This window comes from Dendrobates tinctorius, unplaced genomic scaffold (genome assembly GCF_039654945.1).
Source record: "Dendrobates tinctorius isolate UK_male_01 unplaced genomic scaffold, ASM3965494v1 ptg000086l, whole genome shotgun sequence".
NCBI classification, from domain to species: domain Eukaryota; kingdom Metazoa; phylum Chordata; class Amphibia; order Anura; family Dendrobatidae; genus Dendrobates; species Dendrobates tinctorius.
The window spans coordinates 43,888,882-43,910,792 of NW_027361754.1; the positions used below are offsets into that span (position 1 = coordinate 43,888,882).

Genomic DNA, 21,911 nt, shown 5'->3' on the forward strand with positions numbered 1-21,911 from the left:
GCCCAGCTTCTGAGAGAAAATTAACTTTATTCCTCCCAAGAGCTGCCAGCTTTCATTCACACAGGCGTGCCGACAAGGTTACAGTCACTGCTATATAAGTGCAAAGCTGGCTTTTGTCCAAGTACCGAGGCATGCAGCTTACAGTGCTGTGAGCAGGGACTATAGCCACATCGACATGCCTCTTATGACTTAAAGCTGGTGGCTCCTGGGAGGAATAAAGTTCATTGTCTCCCAGAAGCTGGGCACCTTTCTAACGCTATTAACCTGCAGATAAACAGCACTGTCTGATGTGACAGGTTCCCTTTACAGGGTTGCCCAAACTTGATGAGTAATGGCCTATTGAAAAGGCTGGTGATAAAATTGTTGGGTACCCCCACCGATCCAGAGAAAGGGTCTCTAAAGTGATGCATCTGAGCAAGCAATGGCACAGCTCTACTCTGTCTTTGAGACAGCTGATCACAGTCCTGGTCTATATCTGGCAGTCCCATAGTCAATCAGTGGAGCGTTGGTTAGCGTGAGCACGTTCTGCAGAGTAAGCTCAGACAAGATAATGCTGTCAATCACCAGTGAGAGAGGTGGGGACATGTAAAACCAGTGTGTTGAATGGTACACTGAATCTCCTGGTCACACCCAGGGTGCACCCAGCATGTTCAAACTTTAGTTTCTGCAGAACGTAGGCAGTGATTTGACTGCTAAAGATGCAATATAAGTGCAATATCTCCTATAAGGCTATGTGTTTAGTTTATACTGTTAATTTGGACTGAAAACGCTCCCTTTACGTGTGTGCCCCCAGTAGTTTTCAGCTGCCAAAAAGACGTAGGTTTTTCTTAATGTAAAAGTATTAATTCCAACGTAAGACATGTATCAATTTAGCAGCCTTTATCAGGCAAAATTGACATACATGAGGCACTACCATAACTCGTCTTTCGGCAGTCAGTATTCTCATTAGCCCACAAAGAGGTTTTATAATTGACGGGCGCGCTTTATATTTCACGTCTCAAAAGAGATATTGAAATTAACTTTAGAAATACCAAAAGGGCATTGCATTTCTTTTGAGATTAGCAGAAAGCCCTATTATCACGATAGTTAGTCGCTCACCTCCTGTTCCTTTTCTTAGACCTGTTTAGAAATGCATGAGACATTTAATCCAGAAATGGAATCTGGCTGCTGACAGCTGCGGTGTACGAGAAGAGACACCGGTGTGACCCCGCCGAGGCTGTCGGCTCTATAGACTTGGCTGCCTCGCATGCCATCCATCCCAATAAATTTTATGTACAATAAATTGATTTGGAAATACATAAAAGAAAAATCTGAGTGGAAAAAAAACCAAATGAACAGACCTCCTCTGGAAAAATAAATGGCACAGTCATTGTGCTCCAGCAGATTTATGAATGTTAAGGTCATTTTCATGTGTAAGATAAAATCACATTACTTGACAAGAGCCCGGAATCGGGAGGTTGCATAGGAACATGGCACTTTTGCTGTTCTGAGAATTCAAAATGTCTTTTAAGTCAATCACTCGGTAGATACAAGAGATATGTAAAAAAAAATAAATAAAATTATCGTCAGGGACGTACGCTAGAGAAAAAGCAGCCTAATGAATGCAGCTTGTATTCATTAATTCTCTAGTTATGCTGGTTTCTGTGGAAACAAAATATTAATACACATAGAGGAATATAAGGACTGATCCTGTAATAAATTCACTTCTGTCTTGCAATATGGAACACGTTGGCTTATATAAGAGTTAAGAAAAAGAAATTAAACAATATCATCCACTACAGGGTTAAATCGACAGGTTACTTCATTATATAAGATCTCATTACAATGTAACGACTCCCGCTGACTTTAATTGGGCATTCCTGTTTGGATCGGTTTTACTTTTATAGGTGGCCCGATAAATAATAATGAGGTTTCTGTGCCTGACAGATCAACACCAAGGTCGGATTCACACTTCCAGTTGCTGTGGTTCATGGCCTGCCAATGGGTCTTTTGACCTGAACTTGACAGTCTCACAAATGTCTATAAGGAAGTAGTCAAACACCTGTATAGATCGGACCAAGATCGGAATGCAGTGCACATATTGGCCGGCGGCTCTCCCTACCCAAGAGTGACATCTCCATCTATTTCTATGCGGCTGTCACATTTAGGTAGGGACACCCACCGACCAGTTCGAGCATTGCGTTCCGATCTCCGTCTGATTTATACACCCTAAAGCTATTGAGCTTTGGTTGGGAAACCTGTGGCCGGTCTGCATTACACGGATGTGAGAATGCAACCTGACATTGCACACAGGTAAGGTTAGGTTCTGTTTACATCTATACTATGGCATCTATTCATAGCAAAAGTCACAATGCTGCATGGAATAGCTGATACACGGGTCCAAATGGTGCCCAGTTTAGCGGACTTGGGTTCCATTAAGATTTCCATAATTTTTTCAATTGTCACTGATATGATTTTAATCCTACCACTGTTTTTTTGCATTAATGCACAGGAATTCTGGCAGGTATTGTCACTTTAAGGCATCACAATCAAATGGCTACAGTCTCTAGATGAGGCAAAAGGCTTGACAGTTACACTCGCATTTGCTTGACCAAACAGGTCACTTGTGCTTTTCTTTACTTGCAGAAGGATAACTACAGATACTGATGTCATACAAGTGATCCCTTGATGGGGGTCCCTCGTAGACAGAGTCCTTTCTTCCTAAAAATTATAAGTTTCTTATGGCTTTAAACAAAGCCATTTGCTGAACTTGTTAGTTACGCACCTGCTTCCGAGGCACATTATGTATGGTTTTCATCTCCATGACCCTGTCTCTCGTTTTAAGGATATGTTCGCAAAAAGTTTTTCTAAGGAGTTTTTGGAGTGCAAAATCTCCAAAAGCCTCCTGAAAAACTGCTTCAAAAACTCTTGGAAAACTCTTCCCATTCATTTCTATGGAAAATCCACTCTGGTTTTCATATGATGAGCTTTTTAGAGATTTTTTTTCCCTAATGAGGTTTTTTAAAAACGCCTGGTGGAAAAAAAAAGGTGCCTGTCACTTGTTGGAAGCATATCCTGAAAGACCTCTCTCCAAACTAACAACTCCACTTTCCAATCAAAAAGCTCTTCTGGAAAAATAAAATTGTCAAAAACTCTTCAATTACCCATTAAGCAAACTAATTGGGAAAAGAAAAAAAATGTCAACACCTCCCTAAAAAAGGAGAGTTTCTTGAAACAGTTTCTGCTTGAAAACTCAAGCTTTTTGAACTCCTGAAAAAAATCTCAAGAGAGGAACTCACTCTTTCAGAAGCTGGAAGGATGATCTTTTCCGTCTCCTCTCACTCCCTGCCTCTCCGTGCAACCCACAAAACATGCTTTTCAGGAGTGGTCCAAGTCTTGGTCCAGTCTCACTGTCTTATGTGTTCCTTGCACTAAATGCACAATCTTTAATGAGTACTCCTCAGCCTGATCTATAGATACGACAGGGCAACGCTTCCGCCATCAGAGGCAGGGCATTGATAATTGACTCCTTTGATTGACACCTCCTCTTTCTCCATGATGATGAATTTGGCATCTCCTACTCTATGTGCCAGTGGATGACCGAACATATAAGCTGGTAGGTGGGTAAGCATGAGTGCTTGCAGTGCATAGTAATGTACACAGTGTTGGGCTGGGGTGACATTTTTTCTGGGGGCTTACTGTTCAGTTAGATGTATTATTTCCTGACCCTTTTTCACAAATTTGCCTATGTGTCTATATAAAAATATGTGGGTAGTGTCTTAAATGAATGATAAGGAGCTTTCTCTGGCTGTACACCTTGCATTTAAGTCTACTGTGCCAATTACTGCTTCACAAGGGCCCACTAGGGGTTCACCTGTCCTCCTGCAGGCCAGTCCAAGCCTGAATTTACATATATGATAGCGTGAACAGATTTCCAGGGAACAAATGTGCTGGCAACTGGTCAAACTTGACAAACAATTAATGGCTGGAGAAAGTTAACTGACCACCGCACACATAAGTCAAGTCTCAGTGGCTTATATAATGAGAAAAGCATGCATGTCTCTTCCAAGAAAACCATTTATACAGTGGTAATTGACATCTATGCTGTCACATTGGATTATGAGAGCATGACAGTAACAAGCGTGAAGAAAAACTCTAAGAACTGATGAACTCTTTCATTCTCCGGTGGTCGATGGTCTACGGCAGCAGCCCCCACCCCAACATATTAACAGACCATACAGGACGATAAATATTTGAGCATGTTCAGCTAGAGCATCTGTCGGCTCGGTTCCTCCATCCCACAATAAGTGCATTTTATATCTCCTGTTATAATCTCTCTCTTTATAGTATGGATAACTACCACATTGGAAATCAATGCTGATGCTAATTTTCTCGTTCACATCCTACAATATATCACAAGTTTAGTAGGACCAAAGCTGGGGATTGTGTGAGTGCAGAAAAAGATGTGGGAGTGGAGAGAGAGAAAGTGTGTGGAAAGAGCGAGATTACGAACGGCTATAACAATGGCGCTGTGCGTTTTCTATTCGATACACAGATAAAATAGAAATAGCAGGGGATGGCTTAACTCCTTGTATGCAAGAAAAGTGAATTCAAGGATGAGTTATACCAGCAACGTACGGGGATGTTCAGAAAATTATGTGAGGTCTGAAAATTTGGGACTAAAAAGTTAGACTACAAAAGGGGGCAAGCAAGAATAATCCGTAATGTAATAAAATTAATAACAGGATAGAGTTACCCCCCTACTATAAATTATAGGAATATTCTGCTGCAGGTGAGGAGTATATTATAGAATATGGTATATTGCCCCAGATGCTGCAGAACATTTATCGGGGAGTGAAAAGGCAAGACTGACTTTGAAAAACAGCAGGAAAGAAGGTAGGTATATTAAAACACTCTTTTATTTGCAACATAGATGTTTTAGTATACACACTTCATTTCCTGTGGATGCTGGATTTTTCCATTTTGCTGCTATACACCCAGAAGTGAGAGCCTGCATGCACTGAACCTCCAGTCAAGGCATTTTTCAATAATGGTGACCCGATATACAACTCTTCTATTCTTTGTTACTGACTTTGAAGGGGTTGTCCGTTAGACATTACCTAGGGGTCCAGCACTGGGACTGCTGGGACAAGCACCAACTATACCCCTTTAGAATGGAGCAGCAGTACTTATGCTCAACCCCCATAGAGCTGCCGAGTGCTGCGCTCTGTAGCCCCATTGAGAATGAATGGAATGGCAGTCGGCCATGCACACTGCAGGGACAATCCCTTCGAGGAAGCGCTGGTTGCACATGTTCAGTAATGCTTCACTCACACAGGATATTTTAGGCCTCCATTCTAAGGATCATTTAGCAATTAAATTTATCACCTCTCCTGCATGGACATGTAATATATAAATATATGAACACCCATAAAATATCTATCCATTAAAGGGAATCTGTCACCCTTTTTTGGCTTTGCAGCTGCTGGCATAGACATCGGGGGCTTATCTACAGCATTCTGTAATGCTGTAGCTGAGCCTCCGATGCAACCTGAAAGAGAAGAAAAACACGTTATATTATACTCACCGAGGTGGGCGTTCCGGTCCGATGGGTGTCGCCGTCCCGTCCGGCGCCTCCCTTCTTCATGCGATGATGTCCTCTTCTCCCATCCTGTAATGGCTCCGACGCAGGCGCACTGCTCTGCCCTGCTGAGGGCAGAGCGGAGTCCTGCAGTGCGCAGGCGTCGGGAGAGGTCTGGCGCCTGCGCACTGCAGAATTCTGCTCTGCCCTCAACAGGGCAGAGCAATGCGCCTGAGCCATTTCAGGATGGGAGAAGAGGACGTCATCGCATGAAGAAGGGAGGCGCCGGACTGGACCGCAACACCCATGAGACCGGACCGCCCACCTCGGTGAGTATAATATAATGTGTTTTTCTTCTCTTTCAGGTTACATCGGAGGCTTAGCTACAGCATTACAGAATGCTGTAGATAAGCCCCCGATGTCTATGCCGGCAGCTAATAGGGGATAAAAAGGGTGACAGATCCCCTTTAACAAAGATATAACACCTCAGCTCTTTCATGTAATCCTTTTTTCAAAATGCTTCTACCCTAACTGGTGTGCATATTCCAGGGTGTGTTAAAGGGGTTGTCCAGCCTTACTACAGTTTATTGATGATCTGTTTGATATGTAACAAGGTGGCACTGGGGGGAAGGGGTAGTTGTGGCCGAGTTACTTAAAGGCACAGTCCACGGACAGAGTCCACTGAGCAAATGGTCAGCGAGCACCCCCAGCCCCTTGTACATAAATAGACAGATAATCTATCTTCTCTGGGTTCCACCCATTCGTGGGTGTGGTCATTCCTTGCTGCTCCACACGTTTCTCCTGATTAGGCTGCAAGGGCGGCAGCTCCTTCTTTGCCCGCACCCATTTAGGGCGGGCCTCTTTTGCAAAGGGACGTAGCTTTCTTCTTTTTAGCGCCAAACTGCTTCGTTGACGCCCATGACAAACAGCCTCATCCTTACTTTTCGCGCCAACAGCCGCCATCTTTTCGGCCAAAGTCCCAAATTCAAGCCACAGTGTCATGATCCATTTTTGGATATGTGGCAGACTTTTGCTTTGCATATTAAACCTTTTTTCCTTTCAGACCATTGGGGGTTAATATCAGTTTTTCCCCCCGGTGGCCGCTGGTGTAATTACATGGCTAGTCAGTTTGCTGATGCTGTTGGTGATACACTTCCTCTTTGGAGACCAACCAAGTTGGAGTCAGGCGCTGGTGAGTGCAGTGGAGCTTCAGCTATTACCTTGATCTGGTGCCTAACTCTGCTGTGGTGCATTGCAGCAGAGAAAGCGAAATTTTGTTTTTTAGTTGATTTAACCCCGAGGTGTCTGTCTTTTCTTTCCTTTTGTTATATTGGTGCAGTTTACTTTTTTACCTGTCTCATCTACTAGGGAGGGGGTTTAGCTCTCGGCTAAACAGGAGATAGGGACAGGTCAGTGACTTGGGCCTCACTAACTTCAAGCGTACCCCCAAGTTAAGGAAAGTCAGGGCACCCCCTTTGCCTGAGGGGCAGTTCAGGGGTCCAGGTGCCTTGTCCTCTGTTTTCCCACACTTGTCCCGTGACATTATCACCAACCGACACATTTTTTTTTTCTCTGGTGAGCCATGGCCCAAATGCAGGCCTTTGACCAACTGCTTCAGACCCTCACCAATGAGCTTACGGTGCTTCGGGGTGAAGTGGTGCAGTAGCTGCAGCAGTTGGTGGGGCTCTGGGCCTCGGCTCAGGTGCAGGCACAACCAGAACCCAAGATATCTCAACCTGACAGGTTTTCTGGAGGGAGAGATAAATTTCTGTTTTTTCAGGAGGCCTGTAAATTATACTTCAGGCTCCGCCCCATTCATCAAGGAGTAAGGAACAGCGTGTGAGGATTGTGGTCTCCCTTCTCAAGGGTGATCCCCAATCCTGGGCCTTCTCCCTGCCGACCGATTCACCATCTTTACGGTCACTGGACAGGTTTTTTGTGGCTCTGGTGCTGGTGTATGGAGATACTGATGGCGTCTCCCTGGCGGAAACCCAACTCCCTAAGATCAAGCAGGAGGGCTGGCCTGCTGAGGAGTACTGCTCGGAGTTTAGGAGGTGGGCCACTGACACACAGTGGAATGACCCTGGAGTCATTTTGTGCAGAGTCTGTCCCCAAGGTTGCAGGATACTCTGGTGCAGTACGACGCCCCCAGGTCGTTGAAGGCCACCATGTCCCTTGCCATCTACTTGGATAGACACCTCAGGGGGAGGCATACACCAAATGTGCCCCCTGTAGTCATTGCTAGGGAAGAGGACACACCTGAGCAGTCGGAGGAACCCATGCAGGTGGGAGTAGTTGGTTCCCAAACGGGGTTGCCTGTGGTTCACCGTGGTGTGGGGGCATGTTTTTACTGTGGGCAGACTCGTCATTTCATCGGAGTCTGCCCAGCGCTCACCAAAATACCTGTGCCTTCTAAAAAGCTGCATCCCCCTGGATGGATGGAGGGAGGCGACCAGGGAGTGTATATTTCCTACATTTCTTCCCCTCGGTGTACCCTGTCTGTGGAAGTGATGGTTGGCGGGATAACTGAGGGTATACCGGAGCTTGTAGACTGTGGAGCAGGAGTCAACCTGGTGGACCCTCACTTTGTCCAGACCCATGGCCTGTGGTGTAGAACGCTAGCCAAACCCCCAAGCATCCAGGCCATTGAGTCTGTCCCACTTAGCCACGGGAGGATGACCCAAGTCGTGGATAATATACATCTGCTTATAGGGACTAATCATGAAGAGTCCCTGTCATGTTACGTCTTGGGGGGAATCCCAACACCCATCGTTTTAGGCCTCCTGTGGTTGAAAAAACACAACCCGGTCATAGATTGGCAGTCCAGGGAAGTAGTCAGCTGGGGCCAGTCGTGTGAGGGCTGCTTCCCAGGGGCTACTGTCTCTGCCGTCATTCTACAACTATCCCCTTCTTCTCCAGTGGGGGCAGCAGAGGTGCTGCCAGGGAGTAGGGGCAAGTGTCAACCCTCACCACAAGCTAACCCTGAATGTCGGAGTCCTCGTAGGAGGAGGGGTCAGAGGAGGGTGGTGGTTCCTTCGGTGCATTGTGGGGGTGTGAGTATGATGACACAAGGGGACGCCTCTGTTGTCAGCTCCTTGAAGAGCTCACCATCTTGTGGCAAATGTGTGTGTGGCAATAAACGTTCAGGTCCGGACCTGTGCGTGAACGAGTATGTATGGGTGTCCACCAAAAATATTCGGTGGAAGTGTGCTGCTGGGGTTTGGAATTCTCGGGTGATTGGGCCGTATCGGGTGTCGGCCATTCTCGACCCGGAGACTTGCCAGCTGGAGTTACCCCCAGTAATGCCCGTACACAACTCATTCCCCTGGTCGGTGCTCTGGAGATTTGTGGCACTTCCAGAGCATATGTTACTGTCACTTCCATCAGTCCGTGTTTGCCATAAACCTGAGAGACAAGTGACTGCCGGGGTGAACTCTGGTGGATCGAGGCATCCTCACCGTAGGTTGTTTTCTGGTGAGGTGTGGTGTTGAGGGTCCAGAGGCCCCTCATTGTTAGGGGGGTGCTGTCATGATCCATTTTTGGATCTGTGGCAGATTTTTGCTTTGCATATTAAACCTTTTTTCCTTTCAGGCCATCGGGGGTTAATATCAGTTTTTTCCCCCCCCGGTGGCCGCTGGTGTAATTACATGGCTAGTCAGTTTTACTGATGCAGGTGGTGACCACTCCCACCTTCCTTTAAAAGGTCACCTGATGGTTCAGCTAACTGTTCTGTTGGTGATACATTTCCTCTTTGGAGAGCAACCAAGCTGGAGTCAGGAGCTGGCTGAGTGCAGTGGAGCTTCAGCTATTACCTTGATCTGGTGCCTAACTCTGCTATGGTGCATTGCAGCAGAGAAAGCTAAGTGTTGTTTTTTAGTTGAGTTAACCCCGAGGTGTCTGTCTTTTCTTTCCTTTCGTTATATTGGTGCAGTTCACTTTTTTCCCTGTCTCACCTCCTGGGGAGGGGGTTGGGGAGTTTAGCTCAGGGCTAAACAGGAGACAGGGACAGGTCGGTGACCTGGGCCTCACTACCTTCAAGTGTACCCCCAAGTTAAGGAAAGTCAGGGCACACCCTTAGCCTGAGTGGCAGTCCAGGGGCCCAGGTTCCTCGTCCCCCGTTTTCCCACACTTGCCCTGTGACACACAGGTCACAGAGTCGCTGTCAGCTGACAGCTACATTTCTTCTAGTTCTGGCAGCACATCACAAATTCCAGGCTCACAGTAACGGCCAGCAGCCATCTCAAGCAGTCCCATGGTAACAAGCCTGTTCAGGTCCATCCTGCCGACTACGCCAAGTGTGTAACAAGGTGTAAAGGGGATGGGGGTAGTTGTGGCCAAGTTACTTAAAGGCACAGTCCTTGGACAGAGTCCACTGAGCATACAGTCAGCGAGCACCCCCGGCCACTTGTACATAAATAGACAGGACTGACACAGCTTCTTCCCAGGGGTTACCTTTTCTTTCCAGCCACTGTAGTCCGGCAATTAAAATCCAGGGTCACTGCTGTGATTCAACAGGGATAACTTTATTTTATATTTTGCAATAGTAACGAAGTGGGAAAATTAGTAGAAAAGAAGATACAACACTAGCTTCCTGCTCTTTCCCTGACACTATCCATGGCCGTACCCACAACGGCCACCGTAGCTCACAGTCCCTTCAGCAGGGGCCATCTGAAGTCCTGGGCCTGTGTTATTGTCCTTTAGTCTTTAGTCCGGGGCTGCAGATCCTCTCCCTCCTGGGAGTCTGGCAATGCCCAGGCTGCAGCCACACATCTGCTCAGGGCTAATGTGCCTGAGCTTCTGAACTCCAGCAGCAGCTTTCTGCTGCCTTTTTTGAGCTGCTAGCCCAGCCCAACTGTAACTATTCACTGTCCCTAACATAACTGCAGACAGTCAGGCATACAGAGACAATTTAAAGGAGACCTACACCATAAAGCAATGCAGATATAACACAGCAATATACAGAAACAGTACTCATGTCATTATACATTACATTAATATACTAGACATAAACAATATAAACATATGTTGCCAAATAAAGTAAATGCACATAGGAGAGAGTGGTTCCTGTCACCTCCTTACAGATAGATCATCAATATATGACTGGTAGGGGCCAACACCCGGAACTGATGAGCTGTTTTTATTTCTCGCTGAGTTCAGATGAAAAAAAAAAAAAAGAGCTGAACAGCACAGCTCTGTTCTTTGTGGTAGTTTACAGCTTTTATTGAAATCATTAGGAGCAGAGCTGCAATACTGGGGAATGGCCACTACACGGAGCATTGAGCTGTACCGTTTTGGCTCTGTACGCTGTATCATTCAACCACCGCTGGAGCTAAAAGATGGTCATCAATTTAGTAAGCCTAGAAAATCCCTTTAAGGATCTGAGATGAAGCTCCTTCAGACAGGGAAGTGTTAGGCTATGTTCATACGTTGCGATTTTGCTGCGTTTGTTTTTGCAGGCAAAACCTGTTCTCTGGTCAGTAAAGAAGCTGCTTACAAAAAGCAGGTTTTGCTGCATTTTTATTGTCTCTTGTGGATGCTGATAAGGTTTAGTGCTCTACCAAAAAAACATGATGCAACTTCCTTAGGTTTTTGCACCAAAAATGCAGCAAAACCTGACACCTGCATTTTTTGCTGCGTTTTTGCACTTAATCATTGCTTTCTAGGAGTGTAAAAACGCTGCAAAAACCCAGAAAGAAGTGACAAGGTGCAGTTTGCAAAAGCACAGCAGTTTTCCAATTCAGTCAAGAAAAAAACAAAACAATGTGTGTGCATAAGATAAGACTTCTGAATTCTCAAAAGCAGCTTAAAATTTAAAACGCAGCAAAAACGTAATGTGTGAACATAGTCTTAGCTAAGAAAAGAGAAATTGGGGGAAGTTTAGGTAGGATGTGTGGAATCACTGGGGTCTGTAGCACCGTGCAACATCTTCTCCAATGTTAGATCCAGAGCTTGTTTTAAGGGTAATCAATACTCTCCGACATTAGTATCCACTAATATTACAGATATCAACATTAAACAAAATGCCCTATTGATGCGGCTAATAATAAACATAAATCAGACCAATATATAATAAATAAAATAATCCAAGTACAACTATTTTGGTAAAAAATAATGATTACAGCCATCCGTGATTAAGGATTATTACTAGCAGAAGATCAAATGCCCCTTGTAAGCCAGCAGGGGGCGCTTCCATCCCATCACATTATTTGAGCTGTTGCATGCCGTGTTCACATACAGAAATCCGATCATTATTACATTATTTTACCATATGCATTTCTAGCTGGCGCACAGCTTCATTGATTTACCAAAAGATAAAGCAAAGTAAAAGAACAATCAGCAAATAAAGCAAAACATCACAGGAGTAATGAAACAGATGGAGGATAAGGCCAGAGACAAGGATTTCTTCTGCGCCTTTTGGCATAGACTTCTTAGAAGGGATTCCAAAATATTATCTCTTATGACTGTGCAGCTTCAAATCCCTTATCTGCTCTTCAGTAGGCAATGGTGCTTCTTCCTCAGCTATCAGTAAAAAAGATGAGAAGAACAGAAATGTACCGGTGATGTGGAAGAGAAGGAGAAAAGCTAGGAAACCATGCTCAGAGATCGGATCTAAAAGCCCATATAACTAGTATAAAAAGTTAGAGCTGTCGTGCAATGATGTGGGGATTTGTTGTTTGGTTGTCTGGAGCCCCAACAGCCACATCTTCCAAATTTCCAAGAATGACAATGCAGCGCCCCCTAGGGCCGGGGTTACTCGGTACCGGGCCGGTCAGTTCTTAAAGGGGATGTCACGGCAGCAGTGATCCAGTCCGTAGCCCTGGGCGTGCAATGAAAATATAGAAGATGATGATTTTAGGGAGTAAAGATGGGGCTGATTCGTGACGCCACCCATGGTGTTCGGCAAGGAAGATGATGCCGATGCTGCAAAAGAGACCGCTGGGGCTGTTGATGATGAAGCAGAGTTGTTACAGCTCTCCACGGGTAGAGCTAAGCCCCAGGGCAGTTATAGGCGTTAAAGATGATGTTGGTGGTTGTAGTCCGGGTGCAAGGCAAGTGTCGCTGTAAATAAGTCAGAGGACACAGTGGAGTGCAGTCTTCACACTTTTACTAACAGTTCTTCCAGTTACAATCCCCAGCCAGGGTGCTGTGTCCTCCGGGTCGGTGGTCCAGCCAGCTCTTAAGTAATTCTTGGTACACCGTGTCAGAACCCCTTAAGATGTTCCTTTCCTGGCCGTCTCACTGCTCTGGCTCCCACCTCTCCTGCCCTGTGCCTTCACACACAGTGTCCCAAGCCAGCAGCCTCAGATCCTGTTGGGCAACGTTTTCTTAGCCCCCTTGATCCTAACTGGCTGCCTTTTCAGCGAATGTGTATGGAGTTGGCTGCAGCACATGCAGATACTGCAACCTCCGGTTTTCTAGCTGAGTCCTTAGTTTCTCCACTAGTCTGTGGCCGGTCCCCTACTGCGACCTGGTCCCTCCACCTGACTAAAGTCAGCGTGGATTCAGGCACCACGGGTGGATTCCTCACTTCCCGTGCCCCTAGGACCCCTTCTGTTCACTTCTCTTTCTTCTCTAGTCCAGTCTAGGGACAAGCTTCTCACTGCTCCAGTCCCCAGCACTGTCTCACTCCCTTCACTGTCACTTCCTTCAGCTCCCCCCCTGCTGCATTCTCCACCAACACCCTCTACCCAGTCCCTCCCTGCGCCTGAGAGGTGTAGTGTTGGATGCAAGTGTCTGGGTTCTGGGTAGTGTCCCTTCCTTACCTGAGAGCGGAATACCACACCTCTGGATGAGATGCAGTACCTCTGTGGTGACTGAACCCTCAGGGGCGCCACAAAAAAATTAACTAGTTTATCGTTAATTGGCGAAGGTCCCACCAGTAGGACCTCATTGTTGACCAAGTTATCACCCCATCCAATGGACAGATGATAACTTAATATCACCGAACAATCCCTTTAAAGAAGATTGTCCACTGTTTTGCTATTGATGATTTATCCTTAGGGTAGAGTCTGTATAACTCAGAAGGGAATCGCAAGCAATGCTCGGACTGGCTGGTGGTTCTCCCAACCTGAACGTGACAGCGGCATATAAATACATATTGTTACGCTCAGGTTGGGAGAGTCAAAAGCCAGTACAAGGATTGTGTTGAGATCCTTGTTCGAGTTATATTGCCATCTGACTCTTCCCTTAGGATAGAACATCAAGAGAAGAGTCTAAGAGAACATAATATCATAGACTTTACTGTAGTTTTCTGGATAGCTTATGAATTCTTCCAGCAGACCAGAAGCGCAGCTAAGTGCTCACTTTCCTGGTGTAAAAGTTTCACTTTAGGCGCCTTCAACCACACAACACCTACCTGTCACGTGCCCCGTCCTGTGTGACACGGCCAGCAGGCCGGTAACTAGTACAACAGGACACGGCACGTGTAATTGTCCAGTGTGACGCGGCCCGCAGGCCGGTAACTAATACAACAAGACAAAGGGGGATAGGGAAATATTTACAACGGAGGGCCCTGCAATAGGGAACGGGGAACGTGGAGACCTCCTGCACTCCCCCGAGTCAGTGTCCCTAACGCTCCTAACGTTCCCTATGCCGGTTCCGCACCGGGCGCCGCTCAGGAACCTGTAGCCCTGGCACACACTACACCTATCACTTGATAGGGAGCTAGGTGGCGCAGGCACTGGCCCCACCACTGCACTAACACCAACATGAGGAAAAGTGACAAACAGGGAAACACTTAGCTTTGCTCTCATGCACTTGCTCCTGGCAACAGAGACCAACACCTGAGTGCATCTTCCTCCATTGTGTCCAACATGTGGGTGCAGCTTTGCAGCAACAGCATCCAGCACTGAGTGCCGCCTTGGAGCAACAGAGTCAAGCACCTGAGTGCAGCTGTCCAGCAACCGAGTCCAGAAAACTGAGTGCAGCTCTACACCATAGCTGCCACTCCACCAAGCTTTGCAGGAATTCTTCACTGACACCATAGCTGCCACTCCACCATGCTTTACTCGAACTCCTCGCTGACACCATGGCTGCCACTCCAGGACTCTGAATGAGCCGCCTTGGACTCTCCTCCAGCTCCCCATCCAGCTCCTTCCTTCACCCAGGATGGTTGGAAAGCCCAACAATAATAATATCACCAACGTGAGTGAGCACTACTGACACACCTTTATAGAGCAAACACACCTGTTAGTGATTCCCGTGCAATTACTCTAACCACCACCGGGGGCAAACTATCTCTAAAAACACCAGTGCAATGACCATACTGGCCACCGGGGCAAAACAATCTCTAAGCACAAGTGCAATGACCATACTGGCCACCGGTGAACAAAGCCAACCCTGAGCAAAACAGCTCACAGGAAAAAAAAAGGTTACTTGTGCATTTAATCTGTCAGATCCACCCTGGATCATGACGCTACCGTATCACAAAAAAATCAATCCTCTACTTTATTGCCTGAAATTACACACATTTCCATGAGTGGAAACATCTCTGACCGGCTAATCTAAAGCTGCACCATGCATTGCAAAAAAAAGTCATCTACCTCAGCCAATCAACCACTGCTTTGGTGGGACAGCATGAATAGTTAATAGAATCTCAACCTCATCTTGGATAAACCCTTTTAAACAAAAGGCTGAATAGCAACAGCATTTGCCTTGTCCAGCTTCTTCTCTAGTGCACTCCCAGTCAGTGCAGACAAGGAAATAATTAAAATAGTCCAGATATTGTGGTACTGCAGGAATATTTAGAAATGATGATTGGTGGTTAAAAGTCCCAAATCTTTGTGATCAGAACTCCTACGCAAAAATAGAAAAATTTAAAACCATTTTCATGACTTTTAACTATAAAAGGATTTAGGTCAACGATTTATTGACCTCCATCGACTTTTAAGCTGTTATCCCAACCGGAAACCTGTTTATGTACCTTTTTAAGGCACAACTATGGAGGATTTCTGTGGATCGATCCCATGATCTCCATGGCGGCTCTCGTTGTAAATTGATTGACTTAGATGAGAAAACCCCATTAAGAGAAGTTCATTGCTTTGCTTATGTGCCGTTTTTATACGATGTAATAATAAAGTAATACCGCCATCTAATCCCATCTCCTATTCTCTTCTACCAATAATATTATACATATGGATGATATAGGCGACATTACCATATTCTGAGCCCTTTACGCCGAGCTTTCGTAAGCTTTTCACACATGTCTGAAATTTAATTACAGAAATTCCACCTTCAAACTTTAAAGTAAATATATGGATTCTATAAAAAAACAAATTGCTAATAAATTGGTCTCAAATTGGAGATGTAAAAATAGGGAAGGAAAGAAAAAGGTGAACTTTACTTTCAAATGTCAAAAGCAGAATTATTTTACTTTTTTTCAGCTGCCACCGCATCTCGGCTTAACAAGGTGTTAATTAAATTATGCCCTTTGCGATCTGACAAGGTTGTGAGCGGAGAGACTGTTATTTTGGTTCTCATTGTATTCTAAGCTGTTGGCCTTTTCTTTGCAAACATGGCCCAAGTGGAGTTTAATCAACACATTACAACGTCTAGAATGTCACTGCCGGATCCGGTCCCTCCTTCCAAGAGCAGAACTAAGTAAAGAGCCGCAGTGAAGCCTTTATGACGTCTGTGAGCTCTTATAAGGTATTTAGACAGGCTGCGGTCAATGGGATGTCATCATTGGAAAGAGAAAAAACCCTTTAAGGAGAACTTGTCAGGTGGATTTTACACCCCAAACTAATGTCATCTGTGTAAGGGTATGTGCACACGCTGCAGATTCTGCTGTGGATCCGCAGCGGATTTGGCCTCTGCGGATCCGCAGCAGTTCTGCAGACAGTGTACAGTACAATGCAAGTCTATGGGATTTACAATCCGCAGTGCACATGCTGCGTTTTTTTCACTGCAGAAAAGCTGCGGTTTTAAATCCGCAGAAAGAATTCACAAGTCAATTATTTCTGCGGATTCCGCTGCGGTTTGCCACCTATTCCATTGTCCAGGTGTCAAACCGCAGGGGAAAACCGCTGGCCAATCCGCAGGTAAAACCGCAGGTCATTTTACCTGCGGTTTTACCTGCGGATCCGCACTGAAAAATCCGCTGGTGAATTTGCAGCTTGTGCACATAACCTAAGGCTATGTGCACACGTTTTTGAATGTGGTGCAGATTTGGCCGCGCGGATTTTGTAAAATCGGCAGGTAAATCCGCAGGTCAAAAGACCTGCAGTTTATCTGCGGATTATCCTGCAGTTTGGCCCTGCGGTTTCACCATCTCCACAATGGTGGAGATAGGAATCCGCAGAAAGAATTGACATGTCAATTCTTTCTGCGGTTTCAAAACCGCAGGAAAACCGTGCGGAAAAATCCGCACTGTCTGCACTGTGTTTTTTTATTCCCATAGGGAATAATGGTACTGTACACCGCAGCAAAAACTGCTGCGGACCCGCAGCAGCCAAATCCGCCGCGGAACCGCAGTAGAATCCGCAGCGTGTGCACACACCCTAAAGTCGCTGAAATGTTGATTAATTCCATACCCTTGTTTTAGAAATCCTCGTCTTTGTGCAAATAAGCCGCAAGTGCAGCCAAGTGGGATACGTCACTTGCGGCTCTCCTGCCCGCTCTCCTACTTTCCCCACCTACCGCCTTCCTTAGGTTACTCTTGCTTTTCCCATCAGAGAACGTTCATCATTCCTTGGGGCGATGCATGCACAGTAAGGTCCTGATGAGAACCGGATTATCGATCTGCACATGCACCTCTCCATGGAATGACCTGTGGGAGAACTACGGTGGGAAAGACAAGAGTGACCTGACAGTCGTTGTCATGTCCATTTTTTTCTGGCCACATATAAAGAGATATAAAGACAAGACATGTCCTATTTTGGTCCGTTTTGCTAACCAAACTCGCCCAATTGAACTCTGTGTGCCGTCTACTATTCACTAACCAGTTGTTAAAAGAGGCTCGGGAAATGACATGCGGATGGACCAACCAAAAACGGATGAAAAATGGACCAGCACACAAATAAAAAAACAGTTCAATTTTGCTGACATATAACTACACAGATGTGTGACTAAGAACTGAAGATGCCCCGCAAGGAGCACTTCCCATAAAAATGTAGCCCTTGCATCCTCATTTTTCACCTGATGTAAAAATGGGTTCAGGGTTCTCATTGAAAATACCCAACTATGGAGACTTATTTTCAAAGGTAATGATCCCGGAGAACAAATTGCAAAGTAACTCATACTGGTCACACCAGAGACCTATTTGTCGACCTCATGGTTTTGGGCTTTTTGACTCTCATCTTTTGGTAAAATGTGACGCTTAGAGAAAGCTCAGAAGGAGGGGTATAGGCGTTAATTAACGTAAAACTTGCTGTAATATCCACAAGTAAAATATTTATTTTGTGAATTGATGATAAAATTCGGGGTAAAAATCTCCATGCTTGATGGCCATCACTTCTTCAAGACTATATATATATTTTTGATGATGATAATAATTTTTCAGAACATATAATTTTTTATACACGTTATATTGATGATCTATTATTTATCTGGAAGGGAGATGTTGCTACAGCACATTCCTTCATAAATCATCTCAATCAAAATTCTTTTAACCTTAAATTTACTTTTTCAGTCCATCCGTATACCATCAATTATTTGGATGTGACTCTTTTTGGTAACCACAACATAATTGACATTCTTCCCTACCATAAGGAAACTGACTCCAATTCCATTTTGTTAGCCAGTTCATGTCACCCTCCACATACTGTGAAAAATATCCCCATTGGAGAATTGATCAGACTTAAACGTAATTGTTCTAGATCTGATCTTCTCCCACATGAAACTAATAAAGCTATTACCAAACTTAAACATAGGGGGTATTCCAACTGGTGTCTGAACAGAGCCCAAAAGATAGTGAATCAAATTGATAGATCGGATCTTTTTTCAGACCATCACAAAAATAAACACAATATCAATCATCAATTAACTTTTTCTACCAATTTTTCTCCGCAATTCAAGGATATTGTAAAAATAATACAAAAACATTTACCGATTTTATCACAGGATAATTTACTTTGCCATATTCTAGAAAAAAATAAAATTAATTTCGTAGCAAAAAGGGCGCCCAATTTAGCCCATATTTTGTCACCTAGTTTAGTAGTCAGTAATAATAATAAAAAAAAGTAATTCCAAAAATTGGTTATCATGTATTGGCTTTTTTGGCTGTGGGCATAATTTTTGCATTTCATGTAAACATGTTAAGAAATGCAAATCATTCAATTCTATGTTTACTGGTTTAACTTACAACATTAGGGATTTTATTAATTGTAATACCCCTAATGTTGTTTATCTTATTGAATGTACTTCTTGCTCAATTCAATATGTAGGTTGTACGACTTGTCCTCTTAAACAGCGGATACGCAGACATATGTCTGATACACTAAATCCTTCGGCAGTAAATGTTTCTGCAGTCTCGAGGCACTTTATTACTATTCATAATAGGTGCCTGGATTCCCTTACATTCATTGGCATTGAAAAGGTGTACAAACCAACTAGGGGAGGGGACCACCGCAGAAAGATTCTCAATCGAGAGTCTTTCTGGATCTACAAAGTGGGTACTAGAGTGCCGCATGGTATGAATAAGAGGAGAGATCTAATCATGCAGTATTCTTAGGCAACCTTTTCTCTTCCATGTTACCCTATTTTCCCCATAACAAAAGAAAAGGGAATATAAGTAGGAAGAGGGAAACAAAAGCAGGAAGAAATAACAGAGAGAAAGAAAAGAAAAAAAAAAAAAAAAATGGTAATTTTTTTTTTCTTTTTTTTTTCTGGGTGTTTTTTTTTTTTTCCCTTTTTGTCAATAAATTGTATATAAATTGTTTGTGAATCGCAAGACTTGTTATAACACCATCAAAATATACTATGGCTTCTTTATAACATTAATGTGTGTTTTTTAACTGTTTACATTATACATTAGTATTTTTTCCTTTTTTTTCTCTTTCTTTTTTCCTCTCATCTTTTTTGTCATTTACAAATTTTTTTGTGTGTTGGTCTCCATCCTTTGCACAGTTGATTTAAATTTTTTTTTTTTTTTTTTTTTTTTTTTTTCATGCAAAACGAATGGGTGTGTTTTTCATCTAATTGGTTCACCTGTTTTCTTGATGTGTTTAAATATTTGCTTGGAGACCTTTCTTACGCATTCCATGATTAAGCCCTTTCAGGGTGAAACGCGTAGGAAATTGCTCCCCTCCATACGCCTCTTTATGTCGTTTTTACCTGATGGTATGAAGATTTTATATTCTCAATAAAGCAATTATTATTTTATCTCCTGGAGACGCTGGAAAAATCCTTCTTTATGTTGTGCATGCACTATACACCCGGATCAGGGTGTTTCCGTGCGTCGGAGGTGTGATCAGGAGTGAAGAGGGGTGAGCTGAATACTTCTTGTTTGTGTTCTTCAAGACTATGACACACCAAGAAATTTTCCAAGTTATTAAAAACACACAAGGCAAACTCTACTGAAGCGCAGTAGAATTACAATATCAACATGCCAAATGGTATACAAGATATATACTCAGTAATATTAGGGCATAATAACAATGTCAAACTATAGAAATGCATAGTAAGACACCCAGAAATATCAATATTCAGCAGTGAAGCCATTCTCAGTAACGCTCAACAGCACCTTGTCAAGAGTCCCTGCCAGCAGCTGGTTAGAAGCTAATTGGATGTACCCATATAATATGCCTGAGCGAAAACTACTGTCTGCCTGACTACTAATACGGCTTTGAAGTTTTCGATTATGTAGCCTGTGCCGTTATGGCAGTCACACTATGTGGAATTTTCCATTTCTCTGAAAATTAAACCGAACGTTTATAGGAAGGCAATTGGTCCTACAAAAATCTGCTCTTTGGTATCAAGGGCTTCAATACTTATCCATGCCGGTACACCTCCCCACACTATTTTACCTTTTAGATGTAGTATTAGTCTATATTAATTAAACCCATTTATGTGAACAGCCTTGAATTTGATGATTGACTTCTCGACAGTAATCTTACGTCAAGAGAAACTTACTGCATTTTCAATGCTCCTGGCCGTCTCGCCAAACAGCTCAGACTTGTAGTCAGACATCTCTGGGGTGTAGAAGACCTCTTGACCTTCCAACTCCTCAACAATGAGAACACCTTCAAATGTTTTCGTTTCTGGGAGGAAATAAGAGAAGGATACATATACAAATTAATGGATGGTGCAATGATTGGCTAGCACCAAATATCCAGATATTGCCTACTGCTTTTCCCTAGGCCCATCTGACAGGTGAGAAGTTTTATGGCCAGTGTCTGGTGCAGGGTTAGTAGCATGACACAAGGCTGAACCATGGAAGGTTAGTAATTGATTTACAGTGGGGATGTATATGTAGCGCCATCCTGTTGTAATACATCACTTTACCAGTCAGGACAACTTCCCTTTAGAAGCGGCTTAATACGGACCCTGTACTAGGTGGGCAGTAAAGAAAAAAAAAAAAAAGAATAGGCAGTTATGAGGACAAAATAGTCAGAAGAGTTAGACAATTACATCCAAAAATTAAAAAGGAAATATAGAACTCTTTTTTTTTTTTTAATTATTTCTGCATTCAATATTTCCTGGTCAAATCCCCTTGTCGTCATCATCGTCATGCATCATGCAAGGAGGTCTACACTCACCGTCTCCTACAAGGAAGGAGAAACAGCTAGCTGTAGTATAGAGGTGTTTACCAGTTTTGATTTTTGTTACTTTTTGATTTTTTGGAAATAAAAAAAAATGTTTTACATATGTTGGTGATTATTGAATAAAATTGCACTAAGCTGCAGTCTGAAATCCTCATTCATTTTTAGACCTCTCAATATCCAATTTGTAGCCTGATCCAAGTTTCAGACACTTTTCTTCTGGAAGTGTTTCTCTCAATAATGGTTTGTTTACACGTTGCGGATTGGCCTGCGGAATTTTCCACACAGAATCTGCATCTCTTGATAGAAAACGCAGGCCAAAATGCTTGCGGATTTCATGCGGCATTTATGCGGATCTCTTGCAAATTACTTGCGGATTTCTTGCGGATTGTCATGCATTTTTTGATGTGCGGATTTGCCTTACTCAATGTATAGTCAATGAGTGCAGAAACGCTGCGTTTCCACACAAGGAATTGACATGCTGCGGAAAAAAAAAGCAGGGAATCCGTGCGGATTTTTACGCAACATGTGCACAGCAATTCTCAAATTCCCATTGACTATCATTGTTACTGTACTACATTGTGGATTTGATGCAATTCCTCGCTGTTCAAAAATGCTGCGGAAACAAATCAAAAACCGCAATGTGTGCTCAC

The 21,911-nt window shown here is 44.0% G+C and overlaps 1 protein-coding gene across 13 annotated transcripts in view; it reads right to left on the bottom strand.

The window, feature by feature from the left end:
* Positions 1–21,911, bottom strand: part of AGRN (agrin) — a 719,629-nt gene that overhangs the window by 83,311 nt on the left and 614,407 nt on the right. For all 13 annotated transcript variants that reach the window (XM_073585333.1, XM_073585332.1, XM_073585329.1 and 10 more), the window contains one exon: positions 20,630–20,757. In XM_073585333.1, coding sequence (XP_073441434.1) covers positions 20,630–20,757 — 128 coding nt within the window. The remainder of the gene's footprint in view (positions 1–20,629; positions 20,758–21,911) is intronic.